Source organism: Opisthocomus hoazin, chromosome 10 (assembly GCF_030867145.1).
Source record: "Opisthocomus hoazin isolate bOpiHoa1 chromosome 10, bOpiHoa1.hap1, whole genome shotgun sequence".
In the NCBI taxonomy this organism is placed as follows: domain Eukaryota; kingdom Metazoa; phylum Chordata; class Aves; order Opisthocomiformes; family Opisthocomidae; genus Opisthocomus; species Opisthocomus hoazin.
The window spans coordinates 15,368,324-15,393,970 of NC_134423.1; the positions used below are offsets into that span (position 1 = coordinate 15,368,324).

General features: G+C 39.4%; 1 protein-coding gene across 8 annotated transcripts in view; it reads right to left on the reverse strand.

Annotated features, from left to right (window-relative positions):
- Positions 1 to 25,647, reverse strand: part of ENTREP2 (endosomal transmembrane epsin interactor 2) — a 168,630-nt gene that overhangs the window by 82,697 nt on the left and 60,286 nt on the right. For 7 of the 8 annotated variants that reach the window (XM_075431688.1, XM_075431690.1, XM_075431687.1 and 4 more), the window contains exon 2: positions 18,949 to 19,005. In XM_075431688.1, the coding sequence (XP_075287803.1) occupies positions 18,949 to 19,005 (57 nt within the window). Of the gene's footprint in view, positions 1 to 13,640; positions 13,758 to 18,948; positions 19,006 to 25,647 lie in introns of all 8 variants that reach the window. The other variant, XM_075431686.1, reaches the window with a different exon arrangement.

The window sequence follows — 25,647 nt, forward strand, 5'->3', positions numbered from 1 at the left end:
TGAACATGAGGAAGAACTTCTTCCCTCTGAGGGTGACGGAGCACTGGAACAGGCTGCCCAGAGGGGTTGTGGAGTCTCCTTCTCTGAAATACTCAAGACCCGCCTGGACAAGGTCCTGTGCAGCCTGCTGTAGGTGACCCTGCTTCGGCAGGAGGGTTGGACTAGATGACCCACAGAGGTCCCTTCCAACCCCTACCATTCTGTAATTCTGTAATTCTGTAAAGTGTAACAGGGAGCCTGATTTAGTAATAAAGCCCTTATGCCCTCAGCTCAGAAACATTAAGTAGAAATTTGTCAAAACTACATACTTCAGCATCTATTCATTTTCTGCCATTTTGATTATAATAACACTTTTAACATCTACACCTCTCTGAAGTGTTTTAAAAGGAACAAAGAGAAATTCTAGGAAGCTTGGTAACCAAAGCAGTTTTCTCCTGACACATAAAGAAAAGCTTCTGTACAGAATCTTGCAGCTCATGGAGGACTTGAGCTGCAATTTGCGAATGAAGCACTGGAGGACTTTCAGTCCTACTGGCAAATGAAAAGCTTAGTCCAAACAGACAGTTTGATTAGTTGCTCTGCTGGTTACATCATCTCCCTACCATTCTTAGCAGGGCAGCAAACACTTCTAGATCTAGATCGGCAGTAATGAATTTTGATATCTAAAAAAACTTTCCAGCCTGGTTCAAACACTTCTCATGCCCTAAGAATAATGTATTTCTCTCCTTCCCCCCCTTTTCCCCCACCCCAGTGAGCAGCAACAGAAGTTAACTTGCAGGTTTCAGGCGCACTCACTTCTATTTCTCCTCTCTTTGCTGAGGTGCTGACTGCAGCAACAGCTGAAGAAATTCCGACCGAGAAAAAAGTAAACGGATTTTGCAGTCACACTGCAACAGGCTCCTTTCCAAAAGGGAGCCTTACACTCTACACTGCTTTGGCATCCATTTGCCATGTAAGGATGAACACGTTCTCAGGCAAAGGCATTACCACCGCTTGATGCAAATGTGTACTAGAAGTCTCACCATTTGCTTTCAAGTCCTTTGCACCCAAGGTTCCTGAAACGAATAGATGTTATGTATCTGCTAGCAACCTTGGGCCAACAACATGTTTGATTGTGTTAATCTATTCCATGAGTGACAAACAGATTCATCGTTCCACGATCTGCAGTTAATAATGCAACATTTATCAGATAATCTTTACTATACGTGCAGGCAACCAACAGAAGTCCTTCTGACAAAAAAAATGTTTTATATAGTAGTTTATATTGTCTAATTTTTATCACTGACATTTCCATTTATACACCAGTGCTTCTCTAAATGAAAAGTCCATGCACATGAAATCTAACTTAAAATATTATTTTGAAAGAGAAAGAAATCAAACAGCACTAATCTATTTTAATGCCACTCGAAATGTTGTCAATTTGAAATGCTTCAAAAATGACTGCTCCAGCTCTACAATCAGGTGGAAAATGCAGAATTTATATCAGTGTGATCATAAACACTTCAAACATAAATGCTTTCTGAACAGAATTTTGACCACATAAGCAAGATTTAAAACTTGCAGCTACCTAAGCTATGCCACGTTAATTTTCCTTCCAATGTATTCTCTGGGGAAGTAAAAACTGAAACTTTTTGAAATTACCTAATAAAATACTATTTGTCAAAAATGTTCTATGACAACAGCAGAACATGGTTAGGTTAGGAAAGAAGACATTTTTCTAAATTAGTTTTGTATATAACAAAACAATTCATATTTAAACAAAACAGCCAGCTAAATCAGTAAGCAGAAACTAATAGATTAAAATAAAGTGTGAGTAGTCTAGTAACTTTAAAGGAAATCTGCGCAAGACTCAATTTACACTTCCATAGCAACTGCCTTAACAGGGTACTCCATACATACAACATATTACTTTTTGCAAGTGTCACATTGCTGGAAGGATTCACCTCCGTGGAAGTGTCAGTGAAATGCTACTGCATATAATTAACCTTCCGCAACATCTGCAGCAGAATACCCTGTGGAAATACAAGCTCATGTTGCCCTGCTGACAAGGACAGGCATCAAAAGGCTACGCAAGCAGCCCTTGCTGGCAGTAGCATAATTAGAGAGAAGCAGGTTGTAAAGGTCAAATACACAGATAGTTTGCATCTGTCTTTCCCAAAATATTAATAGCAATTAAGTACTCATGTGCAATTATTCTTATTAACGAACAATTGCGTGGTCTCTCTGAAAGCTATCACACCAGAATACTTCTACTTTCGTGATTAAGGAAGAAGGCTTCTGTCAGGTAAGCACAGTCAGCAAGCCATGTCTGCTCAATTATATCAACAGCAAGTGAGCACTCTCCATATCAGACAGCTTGTGAGGCAAGGCTTCAATGGCGACAGCAGTTTTTCCAAATTTGATTCTAATGTAATCTCATTATAGTTTTGGCTGTTTAAAGAAACATTGCACACACATCTCTACAGAAGACTCACAAGAATAATTTGATGGAGAGCCATCAATACATGAACTTAAAATTTCTAAGACCTTCACTCGTATCTGAGGTAGAACTGAATCCGTAAGTTTGTGTGAGATGTTGTAGCATCTGTAGTAAGAGAACCCAAACTCTTGATCACAGGAATGTCTAGCTCAGCGTCTAAACTGTGATTCCCTTGGCAAACAAATCCCACTGAAATCAAAGTATTTTTCTTCAACAAGCACAGGATAATTAGATTATCTTTGGATAACTGCATTTCCTTCCATCTGTTGCACAAACAAAAATTAAATCACATGAGTTTTGATTGTATAAAGAATGAGGTACCCATCCCCAACTCCATCACCCCCTCCAAAATACTTTGTATTAGTTCATGCAAATATTTATTCTACCTTTAAATAAAAACATTTCAAAATCAATTCATCTTACCTAAAATACATTTCTGAAGTCACTGTTTTCTCACCATTCTAAATCAAATTATAAAGCTTAACAAATACTTTCCATGCTGCCCAACTAGCCAACTCCAGTGATACCATACAGATGCAGCTTTACTCCAGTTATCCAAATTAGAGGACGAAAAACATATAGTCACCAGTTTTGCCTTTACACACATGTATAAAACACACACATCAAATTATAATTTTATTCTCATAGATGAGAAGCAGAATTTAATGTTTATGTTATCATAGCGTATACAGTTTACGATGGAAGAAAATCCTGTACTGGGAGGACAAGGGAAATGACACGGGCAACGTATTTCTATTCACCTCTTCTGAAGAAAAGTTCAACTAAAAGCTTACGACCATTAAAAAAGACCTGATCAGCAGAGGGACCGTCTACACTAAGATCTGCAGAGCAGCATCAAATTGCCAGCTCTCCCTCCCAGGCTTCCTTTCCTACATGACTCAGCAGCGTGTGCAGAATGACTCCTCCTTTCTCCACTACGACACTAGGACCACCCCAGCTCTCTAGACCCCAGGACTAGCCTGTCCAACACAGGGGTTTTTCTCACCTTCCCAAGGAACAGTCTACAAACCCTAACAGAGGGGACGGGCTATAATGTCGATTACATGAGGCAGAACTGTTTGCTGCTGGCAACAGTACCTCATAGCTGCTCGCTGGGCCCTACTAAGAAGAGTTGACTCCTCCCTTCCCCTCCTACACAATCCCTATAGCATAGTGTACTCCAGACACATCTGTGTATCGGTCTGTGTGAATGTATATAAGTGCTTCTTCAGCTCTCTGCAGAAGTAAATTTATGCTCCTCCATTCTGTCCATATACAAGTGAAAATTTCTCAGGGTAAGGGGAGCAACAAAACAAGGAGGGCAGGCAGACTGCCTGTATTATGTGTACCTAGTTCTTTTGCCACTTTAGTAGCGGAGAAAGCATACAATGACTTGAGCCATTCTATACAGCTCCTTTTTAGTGTTGTATCAACTTTTACATGCAAGAACCACTCTAGCAAAAAGTAGTCAGGTTTTTGCTGTTTTCTTTACTGTCTGAAAAAGTAAGGGAGAAAACCAGTCCGTTTTTTCCTACTGCAAATAAAGCTGTTAACAAGAAGCAATTCTTTTGGTTTTCCAACCAAATGCACATATTGATTCTCTACTATGATTCTTAGGTGCATATCAGATTAACATAAACTATCCTGTACTTCCAAATTTTTTAGTACTACATCAGAAAGCACGAACATTTTCCTGCCGATTCCTCATAGCTGTCATTCATTCATATTCAAAAGCAAAAGAAACAGATAAAGTATAGCTTTATAGCTTTTAAAATTTTTAGTAGTGGATATTACAATAAAGCTTTCTTTGGAAATCATGCAGCAAAACAACACAGAAAGAAAGAGAGACCGGTAACTTCACAACACTTTTATCTCTGTATTTAGAAGTACACTCCAAAACATGTCTATGCTGCGGTCACTTGTCGAAACTGTAGGTTTCCTCAAAAGAGAATGAAGCCGATGAATTATTCTGATGGGCTGAATTTTCATTAAAATGCCAAGTTAAAAGAAATGAGATCTCTTAATCCATCTTCAACTCAAATCAAAATAAAAATATGTCAATAAATAGATTTTCTCATTACACTGCTCTCCAAGGAGACCAAACATGGTAACAGTATTAATAAACAAGCTAGGCTGATGACCAAACATAGCAGCTGAAGAGAGATCAAAATAAGTCAAAAGACTCAATTGCTTTTTCTCTTAATCAGCTTTCAATACTGCAATGCTATGGAAATCAGTGTAATGCTACGGAAATCAGCAGAGAGAGAACACTTGTAAAATCACAGGTTAAAAAAACCTGAAAGACTGCTTCTGATCTGGCCGTGCTGCTCACGTCCATTCCCCTGCCACACTGAGAACAGAAATTACCGGAGCTGAAAGGATTTAATATCTTCATGGGCCTCTGTAGAATAAAGCCACTACTGGGTTTCGCTGCCACACACACAGAGGGAGTTCAAGGCTGTGGAATACTCTGAGAGGACCATTTTCATCGTTTACTGTGTGAACAGGAAAGACATCCTTCTTCTCCTCCCCCCCATGCTCCCTTTTTGGATGTGGCTCTGTTTGATCCCATACAGCACTACCCCAAGGAACATGACTATATCAAGCTTAAAGTCTCGCCAGTTCAGAAGATGAGACCTTTGATGGAGTTTGTAGAACCTGTTTAGTTTATCCCTCCCCACTCCCTCAAAGAGATAAAATTCTTTACTTCTGGTGAATAAAAGGCATGCATTTAGTAGAAAACTTATATCTAAGCATAAAACATTTGAAAAAAACCCGCACCACATTTAGGAGAAGCTAAATTAAAAATTTTTGTTTACTATGTTTCTTTGGATGTTAGGAAGTACTGTCTTTTCCTAAGCACAAAATAGATACACACAATTTAGAATTAAGCACCTTATGACATAGAAATGGATAAATTATTATTAGTGCTCCTCATGACTATATAAAATCTACTGTATGGCAGGAAACCAATCTCTGCCTGGTTCTATCCAGCACTATATTAGATCCCGTATTTTAAAAAGTGTTAAAATGCTTTTGCACTTCTACTTTTGAACAAACACATCATTTACAGATATCAGTCCTTCCTAATATGAAACAGTATTATGACAATGATGAAGAGTTTGAACAGATCCTTTTGAATGAAAATCCTTGTAAAATATGAAATATGACAAAATGCAGAAAAACTTTTTTCTGTTGTGAACAGTGCATAACTCCCCATCTATCTAGAGACTAACTATATAGTTTCACCTCCAAAACTATATTATTTTACAGTGTAGAAAGCATAGCATCCAGCTGCCCACGGTCTACTTCTGTTTGCGTTAGTATATATTGGTGTAGCTTTTCTACCCAGAAATTGCAACACTGAGCAACTAAATACTGCAATATATGAGCAACTAAAATGTTGAACCATAAACATAAGTTTTCTCAGTCTGGGATCGAGATAAGTCTCCTAAGTCATTTTAAGTCAACAGTTGAAAGTCTTTGGCAATGATTATGCTATCTAAACTGTAAATAACAGGAATGAACTGAGTTCAGTGCAAGTCTGAATTTAGTAGCTGTAGGAATTAAACAGGAAATTTATCACAGATATCAAAATAGCTTTGCTTCTATAATCAATCTGCTTCTACATTACGCTGTGTGTAATCACTTTCATATTGGTATTCTACAAGGCAGAGATGCCAAAACTAGTAGAAATGTGAAAAATTATTACAAGAAATTGGATTTGCACGTATTTTGTTCAATGGATGTATTTACAATTTAAAAACATATTGACTCCTTTACTCTCAAAGCTCATATCTGGCTTCTTTTGATTTTGGAAACCCTTCAGCGTTTCCAAAATGCTTGAGACACATCAACTATCAGGGCCCAAAGTACTGATATTTCATTTTTGTAATCTGAAAACTAAAAATATCATAATTTATCTCTCCATCATCTCTACACAATTTCTCATAAAGTGCAATGAATTGTCTTACTAATTTTTACTATTTTTAGAAAGCTCCACAGCTGTTGATGAAACTTCTGGAATTAAAACAACTTCATTTTTGAATATTCAGCATCAAATTATTAATCTTACTTGTTTAAAAAAATAAACAAACAGAACAAACACAGTGCACCAAACCCCCCACTACTATCTCCCTCTACAGGTTTTGTTTTCTCTGAGTCCCTCAAGCATTTCACATTTCCTACTAACTGTCACAAACTCCTTTTCTCTGTGAAGAGGTTCGTTCTTGTAAAATCCTTTTATTGGTCATTGCCATTCTTATTCAAAAAATGCAACCACAGGGCTTTACTTGTTGTATTACCAAGAGTAATGATAAATTTAAGGTATCTTACATTTAATGTTCACTCTACTTTGAGGATTAGGGGCTTGCTTTCCCTCAGCAGTTTTCTCCACTTGACATATCTGCCTGCACTTTGATGAAATATCACTCAAGAAAGTAAACAATGTGCTCTTGCTGCACATCTCAAATGTTTTACAAAATACACGTTAACAATAAGAATTGTTCCTTTTTATGAAGGTCTAATTTTGTAAAATGAGTGACACATTTTTTAGCCTTTTAACATTTTATACTTGCATCTACCCTTTGAAATGCCCAAAATTTTCTTGTGCTGATATGTTTAAACAAACATTTCTTATTCATCTTGTAAAATGCATTTAGCCATAGTCATGCCTAAAATATAATGTTATAACCAACTCCCAGGGTTTAACAGTAGTTAATTCTTTCATTCCTTATGGCTTTATTGTCAGAAGCGACACATGGTAAAATTAAGAACAGGAAAGGAACTCAAATGTCCATAAGACGAGAAAATTACTCATGACTGAAAGGAAGGGATCGCTTAAGCGATCTGGAAGTCCACAAATCCACGGGCCCCAACAGAATGCACCCACGAGTGCCGAGGGAGCTGGCGGATGTCATTGCTGAGCCACTGTCCATCATCTTTGAGAGGTCCTGGAGGACAGGAGAGGTGCCCGAGGACTGGAGAAAGGCCAATGTCACGCCAATCTTCAAAAAGGGCAAGAAGGAGGACCCAGGGATATACAGGCCGGTCAGCCTCACCTCCATCCTGGGAAAGGTGATGGAGCAGCTTATCCCTGGAGGTCATCAACAAGCAAGTGGAAGAAAAGAAGGTTATCAGGAGTAGTCAGCATGGATTCACCAAGGGGAAATCATGCCGGATCAATCTGATAGCTTTCTACGATGGCCTGACTGGCTGGGTAGACGAAGGGAGAGCCGTGGATGTTGTCTACCTTGACTTCAGCAAGGCTTTGAACATGGTCTCCCATAATATCCTCCTAGGGAAGCTCAGGAAGCGTGGGCTGGATGAATGGTCAGTGGGGTGGATTAAGAACTGGCTGAATGGCAGAACTCAGAGGGTTGTCATCAGCGGCGCTGAGTCTAGTTGGAGGCTGGTAACTAGTGGTGTCCCCCAGGGGTCAGTACTGGGCCCAGCCTTGTTCAACTTCTTCATCAACGACCTGGATGAAGAGTTAGAGTGTACCCTCAGCAAGTTTGCTGATGACACCAAACTGGGAGGTGTGGTGGATACACCAGAAGGCTGTGCTGCCATTCAGCGTGACCTGAACAGGCTGGAGAGCTGGGCAGAGAGGAACCTGATGAGGTTCAACAAAGGCAAATGCAGGGTCCTGCACATGGGGAGGAACAACCCCATGCATCAGTACAGGCTTGGGGTGGACCTGCTGGAGAGCAGCTCTGCGGAGAGGGACCTGGGCGTCCTAGTGGACGACAGGTTGACCATGAGCCAGCAGTGTGCCCTGGCTGCCAAGAAGGCCAATGGCATTCTGGGATGCATCAAGAATAGTGTGGCCAGCAGGTTGAAGGAGGTTCTCCTTCCCCTCTACACTGCCCTAGTGAGGCCCCATCTGGAGTACTGCATCCAGTTCTGGGCTCCCCAATTCAAGAAAGATGAGGAGCTACTGGAGAGAGTCCATCGGAGGGCTACAAGGATGGTGAGGGGACTGGAGCATTTCTCCTACGAGGAGAGGCTGAGGGAGCTGGGCTTGTTCAGCCTGAAGAAGAGAAGGCTGCGAGGGGACCCAATATATGCTTACAAATATCTCAAAGGTGGGTGTCAGAAGGATGGGGCCAAGCTCTTTTCAGTGGTGCCCAGTGACAGAACAAGGGGCAATGGGCACAAACTGAAGCACAGGAAGTTCCGTCTGAACATGAGGAAGAACTTCTTCCCTCTGAGGGTGACGGAGCACTGGAACAGGCTGCCCAGGGAGGTTGTGGAGTCTCCTTCTCTGGAGATATTCAAGACCCGCCTGGACAAGGTCCTCTACAACCTACTGTAGGTGACCCTGCTTCAGCAGGAGGGTTGGACTAGATGACCCACAGAGGTCCCTTCCAACCCCGACCATTCTGTGATTCTGTGAAAGTTACTTACGGAAACAAAAGTAAATAATGTGACATTTCCGGCATATAAACAGAAAGTGAACAGCAAAGATGGCTGCAGACTTCTAAAGAATGAAGTAAGTATTTCGCTGAAAGACAGAGACATCCCTAAATAAAAATAATTTATTTTCCTCGGTGCTTACAAAGCAAGTGAGGCAGATGTCAGAAAACAAGATTAATTTACCAAGGAGGAAGAAGAAGTGCTGAAGGAAACCAGACTCACACTAAGACAGAGTTGAAAAAATTTGTGCAAAGGCTGCCAAAAACTCCAGGACCAGATGGGATGCAGCCTGCATTTCTAAAATGAGCAGCCAATGAGATGAAAGAACCATTAGCAGATATATTTAGAAAGCATGTGAGAACAGGGGAATTACTGATGGACTGAAGAGAGGTAAATGTAGCACCCATACCACACTTCATTATAAGCAGCAGCAGTAGTAATACTGGAACCGTGACAGTCTCCTGTTCATGGTACTGCGCTAGCATTAACTGCTGCCATGGCAACACCATGCAATGGGAGCCGCTGGGGAGTAGAAGGGTCTGTTTAAGGGTAGTTAAGACGTGCTTGTTTAGGAAGGGGCAAGTGTTATGCCCCAGCAGGCTTTGTCTGCTCTTCAGGAACAGCTGCTTGTGGTCTTTTAAAATTTTGCCCCTGGGGATAACTAATCAGTGGATGGATGCTCAATAGAGCGGACATCGGTGCCAGCTGGTGGCAGCCCGGCCCAGGAACAGGCAGTCATTGTAGAAAGGGTAACAGAGAGATGCAGACAGATAGGCCTAGGCAAGAAAAAGCTGTAAGAAGTGTTAAGCTGTAAAAGGGGACATAGAATATTAATTCTAAATAGATGCTTCGCTCTGTGACACCTTTTCTCCCCCCTCTATAAGGATTTCTTTGATTCACTTCCTCTGTTTTCATCTCAAATGTTTCTCTCCCAGTTCACAGCTTTACTGGGTCATTCTCTATTTTCTTCCTCCTTCCTCTTCTGTCATGTATATTCTAATAAAATGGCACTAGGGGTAGGTTTTTCTGTCAGTTGTTTCCATGTACTAGAGAAGAAAGAAGGGAATCAGCAGTCATAGGAAAAGAACAGCAATAGGCATGACAGTGCACTGTTACAAGTCCAAATATTTATGTTAATCTACATTAAAAAAACAGTTTGGGACATGAACATAATCAGAGTGTACACACACTCGAATTGCAAATTTTGAAGACCACACTTTCCAGACCCCCTACCGAATCCAGCATTAATTCACGTTCTAAACCAGTAGCGTATACACTTGGAAAACACCTCTCTGGGCAGGGGACAGAGGTAGAAACTCCAGCCAACCTCCGACTTCCCCATGTCACACACACATGTGCACACATGTTAAAGCCCTTCTTTTTGGCAACCAAAAGCTGCACTAAAGCGCAACACTTACAACTGGTAATAGAGAGGAAGACTGGAGAAATGCAAGACAGACAGCTTAAGTAAGAGGAAATGAGTCAATAACAATGTCCCAAACAAATAAAGATATAGAAAAGGCCCATTCTAGAAAGAAAACAAAACTCTCGAAAGCCTCAGATTTAAGGCACAAACATCTGTCAAGAGGATTCAGGCATGAAAGTTCGTCACATTTGACAGACTATTTTCTAGCCACCCAAAGTTACTCCCTGTCTAAGAGAAACTCCATTTATGATCCATGCATAGTATCAGAAAAGGCCTCAGAAGGCCTTCAGAAAAAGACCGAAACGGCATCCAGAAGTTGTAGCACTTTAACCTAAGAATAAACTTAAGCTTAACTGCACTATTACAGTTTTGAAGAAAACATCATTTATCACACTATGTATAGCAAATAAAATACTGTATGCTATTAATTTCCACAGACTGATCACAAATATCAAAGTTCAAGCTGGATTGTTCAAGTGTGGTTGATCAGATAACTTCTATTTTCTGAATAGCTGCACAAATATCACTAGGGCACTTCTTGAATATGCACATCTAAAACTACATGCATCTTCTACAAATATCTTTGAAATCTACTTCCTGAGAAGTGCTTCAGTTGAATCTGCTCACTTGAATCTTCACAGAAAAACAAAACACAAAAACCAGCAGAAGTACAGCGAAAACTAGTTACTAAATATAGAATAGCTATATAAAAGATTTATAATTTTTACATAGTTATGTTATTCATGAAGGTAATTTATGGAATCAAACCCTAAGAAATCCCCATTCTTATCTCACACAGTTGGTTATTTCTTCAAATATTTGGAAATAAAAATTTACCCATAGAGCATAGAAATACCCTAACAAAAAGGAAATAGTAAATACTGTGCTTGTCCTGCTACCGCTGAAACTCCTGCTTACTGCTGCCAGAAGCTGAGGAAAGAAAAAAACCTGGAAGATCAACAACCCACTTTTGTGGAAATGGCTCAATCGGGATGCAGCTAAGGATTCCTAAAGCAGACCTGTTCAGCTGCAGTTCTGTTCCTGTTCTCTCCTCTTCCGCTACTCTTTTTACTAAAGTAGCCAGTCCAAGAACAGCATTCAGTAAATTAAAAATGTCCTCCACTTACCGACCCAAATTCAACATGAGAAGACACAAAAGAGATCCACAGCTTTCATTTCATGCAGGGTGCTGGAACGTAGCCAGATAAATGGCAAGAACTCTTATTTCTCTCAAGAAGTCTCCTACGGACCACTGGCACAGTTACTAGAACCAGGGTAAGAAAGGTACATACATCCAAGGAAGCAAGTAAGGAAGGAGCAGGAATGAAAGAACGACAGCAGATTAAAAAGACTCCATAATCTGATATTCACTAGTCTGATTTGGTGTAAAATTTTTTTTTTAAATAAGCAAAGAGAATTTACTATAAAAAAAATCATTTAGGTCTAACTACTCTGGTTTGAGAATCTGCTTGGAATAACTAACAAACCAAAACAGCTTTTACAGAAATATATTTTAAATTTGCTTTCAAATTGATGTAACCTGGAATGCAGTTACTAATAAATACATGAACCTCATTTTTAGATACTGTCTCACAGACTTTTGCTGTAAGTACAGTCACACTGCAGTAGTATACAGGGGCAGCTGATCTAGTTTGGTTACCAGCAGTATAGCCATGTTAGTGCTTTATATGTCTAGCCCTCAGCAAAGGGAAGAAGAGGACGGGAAGAGACAAAGAAAACTTAACTATGTCCCAACTACACAAAAAGATTATTTACAGCTCACACTTCCATTCAAACCTAAGATACAAATCTATTCTAAGTCAGGATTAATTAGTTATGGTGCTTATGACACTATATTTAAAAATCACTCTGAAAGATCAGAGATTCCATTGTGTGATTTCTTATCGTCATGCTTTTGGTTCACTCCTCTCTGTTCATCTAGGTCCTGCTCTTCCCAACAGCTTTTGATCTCAATCTCCCTTGTGTTGCCAGACTCGCATTTTAAGTCCTCCTTCCTGTCCTAGCCCTCTGCCTTCCTCTTCCCCTTGATTTAGCATCAGCTCCTATGAATTTGAGTATTTTCCTTCCGCACTCCTAGAAAAGAGATCAAATTAAAACACTCTGCTTTCACTTTCAATGCCTGGGTTCACACTCCAGTCCACACCAGCTCTGAGCAAAATTTACAGCTCTATATTAGAAGAGCTACTTCGTGAACCAGCATTGGATTTGCCTTGCAAGTAGAAGCAATTATGGCTTTCCAAGTTTCTTTTTGAAAGCAAGCAATACTCAGCATTCAACCACACCCAAGTTACTGATAAACTTTGCAAGACTCTGGTATGTAAGATGTAGTTATTTTTACCCAGTGTTTTGTTAACCTTTAAACTAGTTCTTCAGCCTCAAAGATGACTGCTTGTTTAATAGCAGGGTTCCTAATGAACATCTTGATCAACAAATTCAAAGAATACGCATGCTGAAATGATACTGCAGAGTGATCAAGGGATATGTTAAAGCAGAGAGATATTCTGCATCTCATCTCAACACCACACAAGTATCAAAGCCAACACTGACATACAAGGTGATGGATGCCTTTAGACTCTGCCATTCTCCCAGGGTGTGCGTGTTTTTCATTTTTTTACTTCTTTTTCTCTTACAGTCCTGACCCATTTACACTAACATTGCCTCTCCACTATGTAGATTATCTATTTATTCCAGCTACCAAAACCAAATCTCTGCGGCAGGGAGGGGTGAAGACTTTTTTGGTTTTTTAATTCAAAAATTTCAGTCAGATTTAATCTGAAAGGAAGCTGTGAATTCTCTTAGCAGCGTTTAAAAATACATGCCTCATCACTTAAGCTACTCTAGGACCTCAGGTTAAGTAGTATGGCCAGGAATATGTCAACACCCCACATCACTGAGAAGAATACAGGAAACATACGTTATTTTTACACATTTTATGTATCATCTGTTTCCTGGAGACTAGTTGTTACTGCTATACTCAGCAATGATATCCAGTGATAGGAGATAATCAAGGAGGAAACATTTGGACCAGTTTTACAGATCCATGCATCTTGTGGGGCAAGCGTACACGTGGATATATTTATTTAAAATTACTAGTAATTTCTTTTTTATAACAGGTATAGATCTTTTTCTACTGATTTTTACTGAAAAAAGAAACTGATTTAAGTCTGATATTCAAATAGTTCAAGTTTTTCACAGGACTTCCAGAAAGAAAAATCTCCCATTTTGCAACAAACTACCAAGCTGACCCGAGACAAATACTTTCTAACAAAGTCAGTTCACTGTTTGACTGATTCTTACCACAGATGCAGTCTGAGACCTTGCACAGCAGTTCATCCTTGTGCCTGATGTGCAGGTTGAACTGCTGCTATTTGGGATGACTCCTCTTTTATTTTTCTTAAATGATGAAAATCCTATCTGCTTATCACAAAAAAAAAAAGAAAAAGAAAAAAAAGCATGAAGTAATGGTTCATTTGAAGGGATAATGCATCTAAACAGAGCATCCCCTTCCATTTAAGACAAAAGAAAAAATTCAGAAAACCTCCTGAAAAACAAACACACAGACCAGATTTTTGACCCCTTATATCCAGGCTAGTTACTAAAGGTATATGCACAGATTTGCATGTTCACTGATGCATGGAACTGTATATGGAATTCAGATTTCATAGGAAATGCTTTTAAATAGCTATTCTGAGAAATCAAGATCACTTATTAATATGAAGTACTATGCTGTGTTCACTGACATTCACAGACATCAAGAAAATATGCTTCCGTTTCTTGAAAAAAATTATTAAATCTATCGGTTTGTTGTAAAAGCTTTCAGTTAGAAACGTAAAAATATTTTTCTGGGATCACCCACATGCCAGATGGCAACAGAGAAGCTTTCTACTCAATTCAGAGGCTGAATTAATCTCCTTAGCAGAAACAGATTTGCAATTACCATAGACTGTAACAGAAAAATAATCTCACGGCACAGTTTAAAGTTTAGTACAAGGTAATCCAACCTCTGGAGCTACACAAATTCTCCCCCAAATTTTAGATACTTCCATAAACCACGAGGAAACAAATTCTATTTTAACACAGCATTTTAACCTTAAGCAGTGGTCCTGAGAGAGCCAGCACTTAATTTCCAAATAGGGGACTCTTGAAAGATTTGCCCAGAGCACTACAAATTATCTGAGATTTCGTAACTAAAAACAGAGAAAGCTTAATGAGGAAAGATCTGAAATATATGGAAAATACTGTTCGTAATAAATGCGTAAGCAATTTGAAGATCTCCTTTGCCCAAGTGTCTCTTATGGTAAATGTAAATACCGGTTTGATAACAGACACTGATTCCTTGTATATAATGAAGCATTTTGGCAACATAAGCAACTTATGGCTTGGTGGTGACCAACGAAATTCAGATAAACTAACAAAATCTGGTGAATCCTTCAGATTAATTAATTAAGTTACAGAGACACTTTAGCATGAGAGCTTCTATGTGTAATTAAATTTCTGCACATTAATATCACCGTAAAATTTCCTTAGTACGTACACATTCACAAATCTTTTACTGAATGTATAATAAAACACCACCACTCATACTAATGTCTTGTAAATACACAACTATTCTCAGTTACGACTTTGGTGCCAAGGTGTAAACCATTCAACCACTCAGTCATTTGTACACCAATACTACATAGCACATTTCTGGTAAGATACAGTCAGAAGATAACGGCTGATGAACTACTATCTGTGTTTATTGCTTCGACTTCCTCTTTTTGCCCGCAGAAAATAATACATTTGCAAAGAAAAGACATTGCATCTGTGAAAAAAAATTACATTAATACAGCAGTGAGCAAACCAGAATCTGTAGTATGAGGGGTTGACCCTGGCAGCAGCTAAGCACCACACAGCCACTCCCTCGCTCCCCCTTGCAGCAGGACAAGAGGAGAATCGGAAGAGCAAAAGCGAAAAAACTTGTGGGTTGAGATAAAGAGAGTTTAATAAGCAAAGGAAAGAGGAAGAAAAAAAAACAAAGCAAGTGATGCAGAGTGGGGAAAAAGAGAAAGCCTTGACACTGTGCAGGTACTGCTCAGCAACAGCCAAAACACTGGTGTTACAGGTTATCAACTCTGTTTTAGACACAAATTCAAAACTTGCAGGAAACTGGCACCTTAAAATTTTACCAGAGTTTCACCAGTTTTTAGAATGTCACAGGTGATGTAAGATGTAATTTCATAAAACTTTACTCATGGCTTCAAATGATAAAGCTATCTTTCTTTCTGTTGTTGCTCACTGCAATGTCAAATTTTGTAACACATTGCAACAAAAAAGACATGTATATTGTAACTGATTATATAGTTGTTTGTACTACTATACATTAAAAAGTAATTATTGACCATATGTATTTTATATATGTATTGTATAAATAAGATCACGAAATACAATTTATTAGCATGTTGATGGTACTTTGTGCTACGAGGTTATGAAGTTATACAGTATAAATTACTTAATCAGAACAGTCACACTGCACACATGGGTTCCAACCGCTAACAGGTATTTACACCTCAAAGAAAAACAGACATTATGTAGCCACTGCAAACAAAAACCATCATCCCTATCCCCTGTTCCTCCAACTGATAATTATACCACCACCAAGTGCCAATACAGAAATGGTGAAGAAAAACTATCAGGATCTAACTCATGAGCACTAAGCTTACTCTTGGAAAGAAAGAATTTCCTAAAGCATATTTTAGGAACGTGAGCTGTTCTGAGAGAATGAATGCTACCACTTATTATTTTTTCCCTTTTATATTTATTTCCTCAAATGACACTGACCACAACTGCCTATTTACATTTCACCAAATGAATTGATATTCAAAAGCATAGCTGAATTTACAATATGCAAGTATTCAGGAATCAAAAAAGCAAAGTCTCAGTGGGCCTGAACAACATTTCTGATGCACGAATATTGCTCATTTCAATGATGTAAGCAGCAATTCCAGCAGCTTACTAGCAACTAATTTGAAAAGTGTTCGTTTTAGTTAGATTTCAGAGTTGTACAAGCTCTCAATTCAGAGGAATTATCTTAGTTTTAATAGTTTGCAACATGTGAGCAGTAAAGTGTAACACAAATGAAAATCAAATGAGAACTGGGTGTAAACCACACAATTTCATGATTCTTTCATTGTCAGTCTTTTCAAATATTTCTAGTAGGTAATACTATCAGAATCCTCTTTAGTTTTATTCAATCAAGAGGCATCATTCCCAGCTACCAGGTAAAGAATTATTATTAACAAAGCCCATAAGGTAGAATAAAATATACTGGAATAAAAACAGGTATACCAGCTACTTGTCATAACACTGAGCAGAAATTTAATCCAATCTTTACCCAGAGATACACGTTCTTTCTCTAAACAACACTGCAAATCTGAGAAATCTCCAATATGAACTACATTACTGATGGACTAATGGAGAAAACAGCATTTTGGGCCATGCTCCCCTTTGGTCATACCAGGAAAAAAAAAAATAGTTCTTTGTGCCTCTTCCTGCTTCTGTCCAGCAAGAGATAACCAGAGAAGTACTGGGGCAACCAAATGACTGCTCCCATCCCGTCCACGTATTCTCATAGACACATTCATTGTTTGCTTTTAAAAAATTAAATTGAAAAGCCTGAGAAGAAGAAGGGTCCAGGGGAGGCCACAAAGATGATCCGAGGGCTGGAGCACCTCTCCTACAAGGACAGGCTGAGAGACTCAGGGCTGTTCAGCCTGGAGAAGAGAAGGCTGTGGGGAGACCTTACTGCAGCCTTCCAGTACCTGAGGGGGGCCTATAGGAAAGATGGGGAAAATAGTTTCAGCAGCGCTTGTAGTGAGAGGACAAGGAGTAATGGCTTTAAAACTAAGGGAGGGTAGATTTAGACTGGATACAAGGAGAAAATTCTTTACAGTGAGGGTGGTGAAACACTGGAACGGGTTGCCCAGAGAGGTGGTCGATGCCCCATCCCTGGAAACATTCAAGGCCAGGTTGGATGGGGCTCTGAGCAACCTGATCTAGTTGAAGATGTCCATGCTTGTTGTAGAGAGGTTGGGCTAGATGGCCTTTGAAGGTCCCCTCCAACCCAAAACATTCTATGATTCTATGAGAAATTCTGAATATTTTAACTTGATGTCTGCCCATTCATGACATACCAGTCCTTTGATATGTTTTAATGTGAAAGCTCTCCCTGCTCATCAATGGTGAGTAAAAATTTGTCTTTTTTTCTATTTTAGTCCAGAAACCTGCCTGCTACCTTTCTCATGGGCACTCATTACACTAATTTACTTCACTTTGACCTCATTTTGGGCACATTTATCTTGCCATCAGACAGCTTTCTACATGATATAGAGTTCATCTGTTGGTAAAAACACCAACCAGTTAATCAATACAAACTCAATCTGTCCTTTCTGTAATAACAATAAAAAGTGAATTATGGAAAGGGAAAGAAAAAAAAAAAATCAGAAGCTCTAACACTGCTGCTTTAGTTCATAATACTGACAGATATACCTGAAGTTCTAATTAGGCTTATTCTTGTTAAAATAGAGGTGTTTCCATTTCATAGTTTCCACTATTCTTTTTTCTTGGGACTACCTTTAGTATTAACTATGTTACAAATGTTACGTATGTTACTGTATTACATATGCACACTTTTTCAAAGGCAATATTTACCTGCTAATACATCCTTATTGACACAGGCATCTCACTTTTTTAATAACATTGATTTGAATCTAACACTGCTGTGTTAAGAGGTTAATTGAAACTCTATTACCATGCATATACAAGGCATAAATTACTTTTCACTATTAAGCAATTGCATGAATCTCACAACAAAACACATAATATAGCTGAAAATTGTGTTGCAGACAAAGAAGAACAGCTACTAATTTGGAATATCATTTTCTGCGATCCAGATAGTTGGTTAAAAATATTTCTCTGTGGTGCAATTTTAGGGAAGTTAAATGCAAAGATAAAAGCAGACCTACAGTCTGTTTGTCTAGAAAAATAGTGACAGACTAAGCCCTTTTCTAAGGTCAGCATTAATTTTTAAAATACATTAATAAAAAATTATTGAAAATTATAACATATTTCATATTTATTAATCCAAGCCATACTGCAGTATTAAGCATATCTACTACGCAACGCTATTTTCAGCGATTTTTAATATCACACCATTAGCTACAGTATGATTGTTGCCTTTCTTTAAACATACATATTTATCAAAATGTATATGATTCATTAGTTCTCACATTTAAATTACGAAACCATATGCTGTGACTTTTCAAAAAGAGAGATACAACTGTAACAACAGCAAGGAAGGGGCAGTAGGTATTGTATATCACGGCTTTCCAAGACTTCAGTACAGGTAGAAGAAAAATATTACCGTCACCTAGATAGCTTATGTAATACAACCTCAAAGTCCCAAAACTTTTGTTCTAAGTGTTTATAACTATGAGGATACATAACAGCACTAAAAGACTATTAGGCTTCTACATAAAGACAAAACCACTGGGAGTTACTTCCACAGAATCCTTTAATCACTTATCTAAAGTCTGCATAAGATGATTAAAGCCACATTGCCACTCACCACAAGTGAAAGGGGCCTCTTCCAAGAAACAACACCAATCAATCCTGACAACAGGACCTGTAATAAAGAGAGCAGGGTCACCAGAGACACATAACATTTATACCAGTGTCATTAAAAAAAAACACTAGTAAGTATTAAGATGAAGCTTAATACACAATCATGATGTGTATTTCCAGAGTGCTGGAAAGCAACTGCTAAAAAGATAATGTCTCCATTTTATTCTCAACAAAAAATAAACAGAAGTACTGCTAAGATGTTTTTTAAAATAAATTTCAATCCAGCTGCCAGATCCAAGTAGTTCTGATCAGATTACAATAGGTCTTCAAACATCTTCTCTCCCAGTCACAAATGTTATCACCACTAAAAGAGAGTAAACCTTTAGGGTAAATTTTCTTGTGGTCTCTTAGCATCATTGAAAATTAGCTCTCAAAAAGGAAAGTAAAGATAGGACAAGTACAAAATCAGCCAGGGTATCCAGCTAAATGATCAAAGGGGTGTTTTTTGGTTTTGTCCCACCTACCCAGCCTAACAACCACACTACTTCATCTTATGTTTGAAAAAGTCCATGTACATTCATTAAAAACCTATATTTAACATACATATACATTATGCCCTCCACTACAAGCCAAAAGCAAGTGGGATTCAGACCTTGATACACCTAAGCTGCTCTTAGGTACTTTAAAATCACATGCAAGTTACAGCTGAGACACCATAAGCTTTGCATACAGTTAAAAATATAGAGAGAAATTGGAGCAGAGGGCTTAGGGATATTGACCCTGGGCTGGAAAAAAAGGTGTGAAAGAACCTTTTCATTAAAATGTTTTATTAAAAAAAAAAGTAAACTAGAATACAAATAAAACGCATTGATGCATGATGTATTTATTTCATGAGTACGCAGTGTCATTTTTTTCACTTCAGTTTGTGTAAAGAATTTGTCTAACAGTAACTCGTATACTTAGCTAGCCTGATACAATCATTATGAAATCCTCCTGCAACTGCTTAGAATAAGCTCTGGTGTCATTATTGCTCTCCCAGAAGCTAATGAATACCCTTGGCCATAAAATTAGATTCAAGGTTGGTTGAAATTCAAATGCCAGAAAGTCACCATTCCCACTATGTCACACTTTACTAGCAATCTTTTAGGTATAATAACAGTAGAGCTTAATAATTAAAAATGCATCTATATATAAGCCACCACAGAAGCGATGAACACTGTAGTGGGAACCAGGCTGTAAACAGTCTGTCTACTGAAGCTGGGTGTGAATGTGGGAGAAAGAGCTGTTGGTTATATAGAGAAGTTGGATTGTGGAGCACCCAGGTTAAGCTTTCACTATGTCTAGTCTGTGGCCATTCATACTGCAAGCATGTTTCAAACATATTTCACAACGTGATAATATCCACAACTGCTGCAGCTGTTGAAAACATTATTCAGGAAGACAGCATGCTGGAATATGCACCTTTTGATATGTTCTTTAGTAGCTATGCCTTTAAAAAACACCTCAGATGAGGTTCAACAGTAAAACCTTAATGTTAGTTTTTTAAGCCAAGTACAAATGCAACAGATGAGCAGGCATAAACGCACAGTAAAAAGTGATCCAAAATCAGGATATGGATACCAAAGACTATTCAGATGATCCCTCCACGCAAATGTGCATAGTTCGTATTTTACAGCATAAAAGCTACATACTTCTGGATGTTGGCCAAGCCAGGGAAAAACTGAGAATTACATTTCTGCAGTTAATTAAATTTGCTCACATAGCTATGTTAGCTTATTATTGCTGTATGATAACTCTCTGGGCTGATAGTCCTGTAATGTGAAACTGCACTCAAGAAGGTAAAATGACATGGTTAGCTAGTTTGTCTGCAGGCTAGACAGCAACATGCTCTCAATTAAATAAATGGGATGGCTGAAATAGTGAGGTTATTAAAGAAAACCCTTTAGGAAACACAAGAAATTGGCTTCCAAAACAGAGCATGTATTGGTACGTAAAATACTCACACATAAGCCAGTATTTCTCAGTCACCAAAAGTGATATGTTCAAAGTCAAGACCTTCTAGTGTGCTACCTATGAGTAGCAAATCCTTAATCTCACTTAATGCACTACAGAATCACAGAATCACAGCATGGTCGGGGTTGGAAGGGACCTCTGTGGGTCATCTAGTCCAACCCTCCTGCCGAAGCAGGGTCACCCACAGTAGGCTGTAGAGGACCTTGTCCAGGTGGGTCTTGAATATCTCCAGAGAAGGAGACTCCACAACCTCCCTGGGCAGCCTGTTCCAGTGCTCCGTCACCCTCAGAGGGAAGAAGTTCTTCCTCATGTTCAGACGGAACTTCCTGTGCTTCAGTTTGTGCCCATTGCCCCTTGTTCTGTCACTGGGCACCACTGAAAAGAGTCTGGCCCCATCTTCCTGACACCCACCTTTGAGATATTTGTAAGCATATATTAGGTCCCCTCGCAGACTTCTCTCCTTCAGGCTGAACAAGCCCAGCTCCCTCAGCCTCTCCTCATAGGAGAGATGCTCCAGTCCCCTCACCATCCTTGTAGCCCTCCGCTGGACTCTCTCCAGTAGCTCTTCACCTTTCTTGAGCCCAGAACTGGACACAGTACTCCAGATGAGGCCTCACGAGGGCAGTGTAGAGGGGAAGGAGAACCTCCCTTGACCTGCTGGCCACACTCTTCTTGATGCACCCCAGGATCCCATTGGCTTTCTTGGCTCTCTGCCCAGCTTTCCAGCCTATCCAGGTCACGCTGAATGGCAGCACAGCCTTCTGGTGTATCTGCCACTCCTCCCAGTTTGGTGTCATCAGCAAACTTGCTGAGGGTACATTCTAACTCTTCATCCAGGTCGTTGATGAAGAAGTTAAACAAGACTGGGCCCAGTACTGACCCCTGGGGGACATCACTTGTTACCAGCCTCCAACTAGACTCAGCGCCGCTGATGACAACCTTCTGAGTTCTGCCATTCAGCCAGTTCTCAATCCATCTCACCGACCACTCATCCAGCCCACACTTCCTCAGCTTCCCTAGGAGGATATTATGGGAGACTGTGCCGAAAGCCTTGCTGAAGTCGAGGTAGACAACATCCACAGCTCTCCCTTCGTCTACCCAGCCAGTCATGCCATCGTAGAAAGCTATCAGATTGGTCAGGCATGATTTCCCCTTGGTGAATCCATGCTGACTACTCCTGATAACCTTCTTTTCCTCCACTTGTTTGATGATGATCTCCAGGATGAGCTGCTCCATCACCTTTCCTGGGATGGAGGTGAGGCTGACTGGCTTGTAGTTCCCTGGGTCCTCCTTCTTGCCCTTTTTGAAGACTGGAGTGACATTGGCCTTTCTCCAGTCCTCGGACACCTCTCCTGTCCTCCAGGACCTCTCAAAGATGATGGAGAGTGGCTCAACAATGACATCCGCCAGCTCCCTCAGCACTCGTGGGTGCTACCTCCCCTCTGCAAGTTAACCCTCTCCCCCTCCTGTCCGACGGATTTGTAGCATTGCGCACCCCTGAAGATGCACGAAGGCAGCTGATCCTTTTTGTTCAGCAGAACTGCAACTGTGTTTGACTTTTACAGAGGCCTTGCAAGATGAATGGGGTACATGTGTTTTTGTCTGGCAAAGGAGAGCTTCGCGGTACTCACCATACTGGCTCTCCATGCAAAAGGTCAAGCACAGCTAGGACAGCCAATAAACCTTCAATATGCACCGATGATAAGACACTAAAACTCTGTGTTCCATCTGTGTCTTCTGTCTTTGTTATAAGAGTTCATCTCAACAATGCTGTAATGTATTTTTCTAAATCCCATTAGTCCCCAATATCACTGTGGTTACCCAAAAGCTTATTTTGCTTTGAGATGCAGTTAATTCCAGTGCCAAGCACTTTCAACACTTTAGGCCACAGTACACACAACTATATAATTAGGAAAAAAGCACACAGAGAATATCACATACTAATATTCATTAGAATATACCAAATGACTATTAAAATAGAAATCTAAAGAAGATTTCTCTTGGTCTTGCAGAAGACCAGGAATTTAAAAACAACCAAACAAACCACCCTTAACGCTTTATTTTCTCTTCAGTTTTTACTTCTTATAAATACAATGCCAATATTGACTAAATTAAATAGAATCACATTTGGTTCTATTTAACTTTCCAGCCTGTCTAGGTCACGCTGAATGGCAGCACAGCCTTCTGGTGCATCTACCACTCCTCCCAGTTTTGTGTTGTTAGCAAACTTGCTGAGGGTACACTCTAACTCTTCATCCAGGTCGCTGATGAAGAAGTTAAACAAGACTGGGCCCAGTACTGACCCCTGGGGGACACCACTAGTTACAGGCCTCTTGATGTTTAAGTATTAATTTGTTTAATAAAACTAATTTATAAATTCATAAAACAAAACATAATTTGTTTAATAAAACAAATTATCTTTTTTTCTCAGTACAGCTTGGGATCTTGCAATGCTTTTTTAGTCAAATACAGAGCATGTAAGTTAGAGGAAACTCCAAGTTTTAGTGTCCATTCTTATTCCTACTTTCTTGTTCAGGCTGATACACCATATGTCAAGACATCTGCTCCTTTTCTGCAAATTTATGGTGTCCCTGCTTTTTCAGCTTGTAAATCTGAGACAAGTTCTCCAGTCAATGGATTCAGTTACTATTAAAATAAGCATACAAGTTGTTCACACTAATTGCAGAAACTCCTTAGCGTTCTTCCAAGACACTAAATAATGCAAATAGTGGCTATCTTTAGTTCCTATGTTATCCAAATAAACAGAATCCATAACATCGCACATCCTAAGTATCTGCATTTCCTTGCAATCAAAATATATGACAATATGCATATGACACATCAATTCAAACTCATGACAATTCAAATATATTGAAATAAAATAATTTCAGAAAAAAGGAGAAATACCACAACATAGAATTTAGAGAGGTTGATTGTCCAATTAAATGTGGAGTATTCCTGCAGGGGGTGGAGAGGCAAGCCAATCCCAACCATATAAATGAGCACTACTAATAACTGAAATTAAAAATAAAACTGAAACTCTTGTCTCTTTAAATCACCTGTAATGTATTAACAGGTTAGGTATAATTGATAAAACATCAGTCACTTTATTTTGCAGTATAATAGATGCCCTCATACCACTAGCAAATGGGAACTTAGTCCAAGTGCCTTAGAATAGACAAGGTAGCAATACACTAAATAAAGGCACAACTACAGAAATAGGGCTTAAATGAGTTTCCAAAGTCACAAGGGTCCCATTAAGGAATAGACAAAACACAACAGCTGAGAAGATTACTGACCATCTGTTCAGACAAGCAGAAAGAAAGGAGTCCAGGACACTCTTAAAAACTCTCCTTCTTTGAACTATGAAATATGGTGGTGACCAAGTTCATGTGCTCAGATAATCCAGCTCACCATGAAAGGCATATAAACGTGCCCTTCAGTGCCAGGGAGGCCATTCCTCCTCTGCACTGAGGAAATTCAAGGCTCACTTAGAAGAAATAGTACAGTGTATTCCTGAACCTCTTACTACTGGTGTGGCTTTTTGAGACAACATCTCTGCTTTCGCAATGAAGTCTGAAATGAAAAACTGGCACATAGAGGTGCCCAGTGAGTGGTTCCTTGGAACCTCAGAGGGTGAATAACTTTGTGTACATAGGTATTCCTCATGTCCAGCTTACCTCTATTTAAACACTAACCATGAACTCCAAACTGACGCAGCTGACAACACTCATGCTACTGCCTGGGCTCTGAATGACCAGATTTCAAGACTTGAGAGCAGAATCAACAAAGAAACTGAAAAGATGCAGTAGTCTTTGGAACCATGGTAAGCAACAGCTGCACCGTACCGCAGTGATCAAGTAGTCATTGACCACTGCAAGCTAGAAGTGCTTTATGAAGTGCGACCAATTTCAGATAAAGTCCATTTCAAGTGATTTACCTCAACCTGCAGGTAAGTTACCTGGCACCACTTGCTGTGTGCTAAAATCAAAAGAAAATTAGAGAAGATGCATAATTCTCATTACATGGGTCTTACAATTTTTACTCAGTTGTTAGTCGAATCGTCATAAAATAGAAGATCTAAGGATGACCAAAGACGTACAAGGGTTCTAGATACCACCTGCGTGGCTCAGAGCCAAGACTGAAAGATGTACCGCCTTCCTGGTGAAATCCCATTTTTTGGAAAGCATTGCGATTTTCAGAACTAATTGTATTGTAAATTAGGGTGTAAACAGTTGGTTGTTTGGTTTGGTTTTTTGTTTCCTTGGGTTTTGGTTTGGGTTTTTAAACTTTGTTTATTGCCCTCTGAATTCTAATCTCTGAAGATATTTTGGACTTCCAATATGTTGTTTCACAATTATTTAATTCTTTTTGTATCTACATATTATATACCACTTGGTATATTAAAGTATCTACAGCTCACAGAAGTGAAACTTTGTGCCTACAAGACAGCCACGGTCTCCCTTGTATCAAGCACTTCTTGTCCGAAAAGAGATGAATGGCAAACAGTCAACCACAACAAATCATAGAATGCTTTGGGTTGGAAGGGACCTTTAAAGGTCATCCAGTCCAACTTCCCCGCAGTAAGCATGGACATCTTCAACTCCATCAGGTTGCTCAGAGCCCCGTCCAACCTGGCCTTGAATGTTTCCAGGGATGGGGCACCTACCACCTCTCTGGGCAACCCATT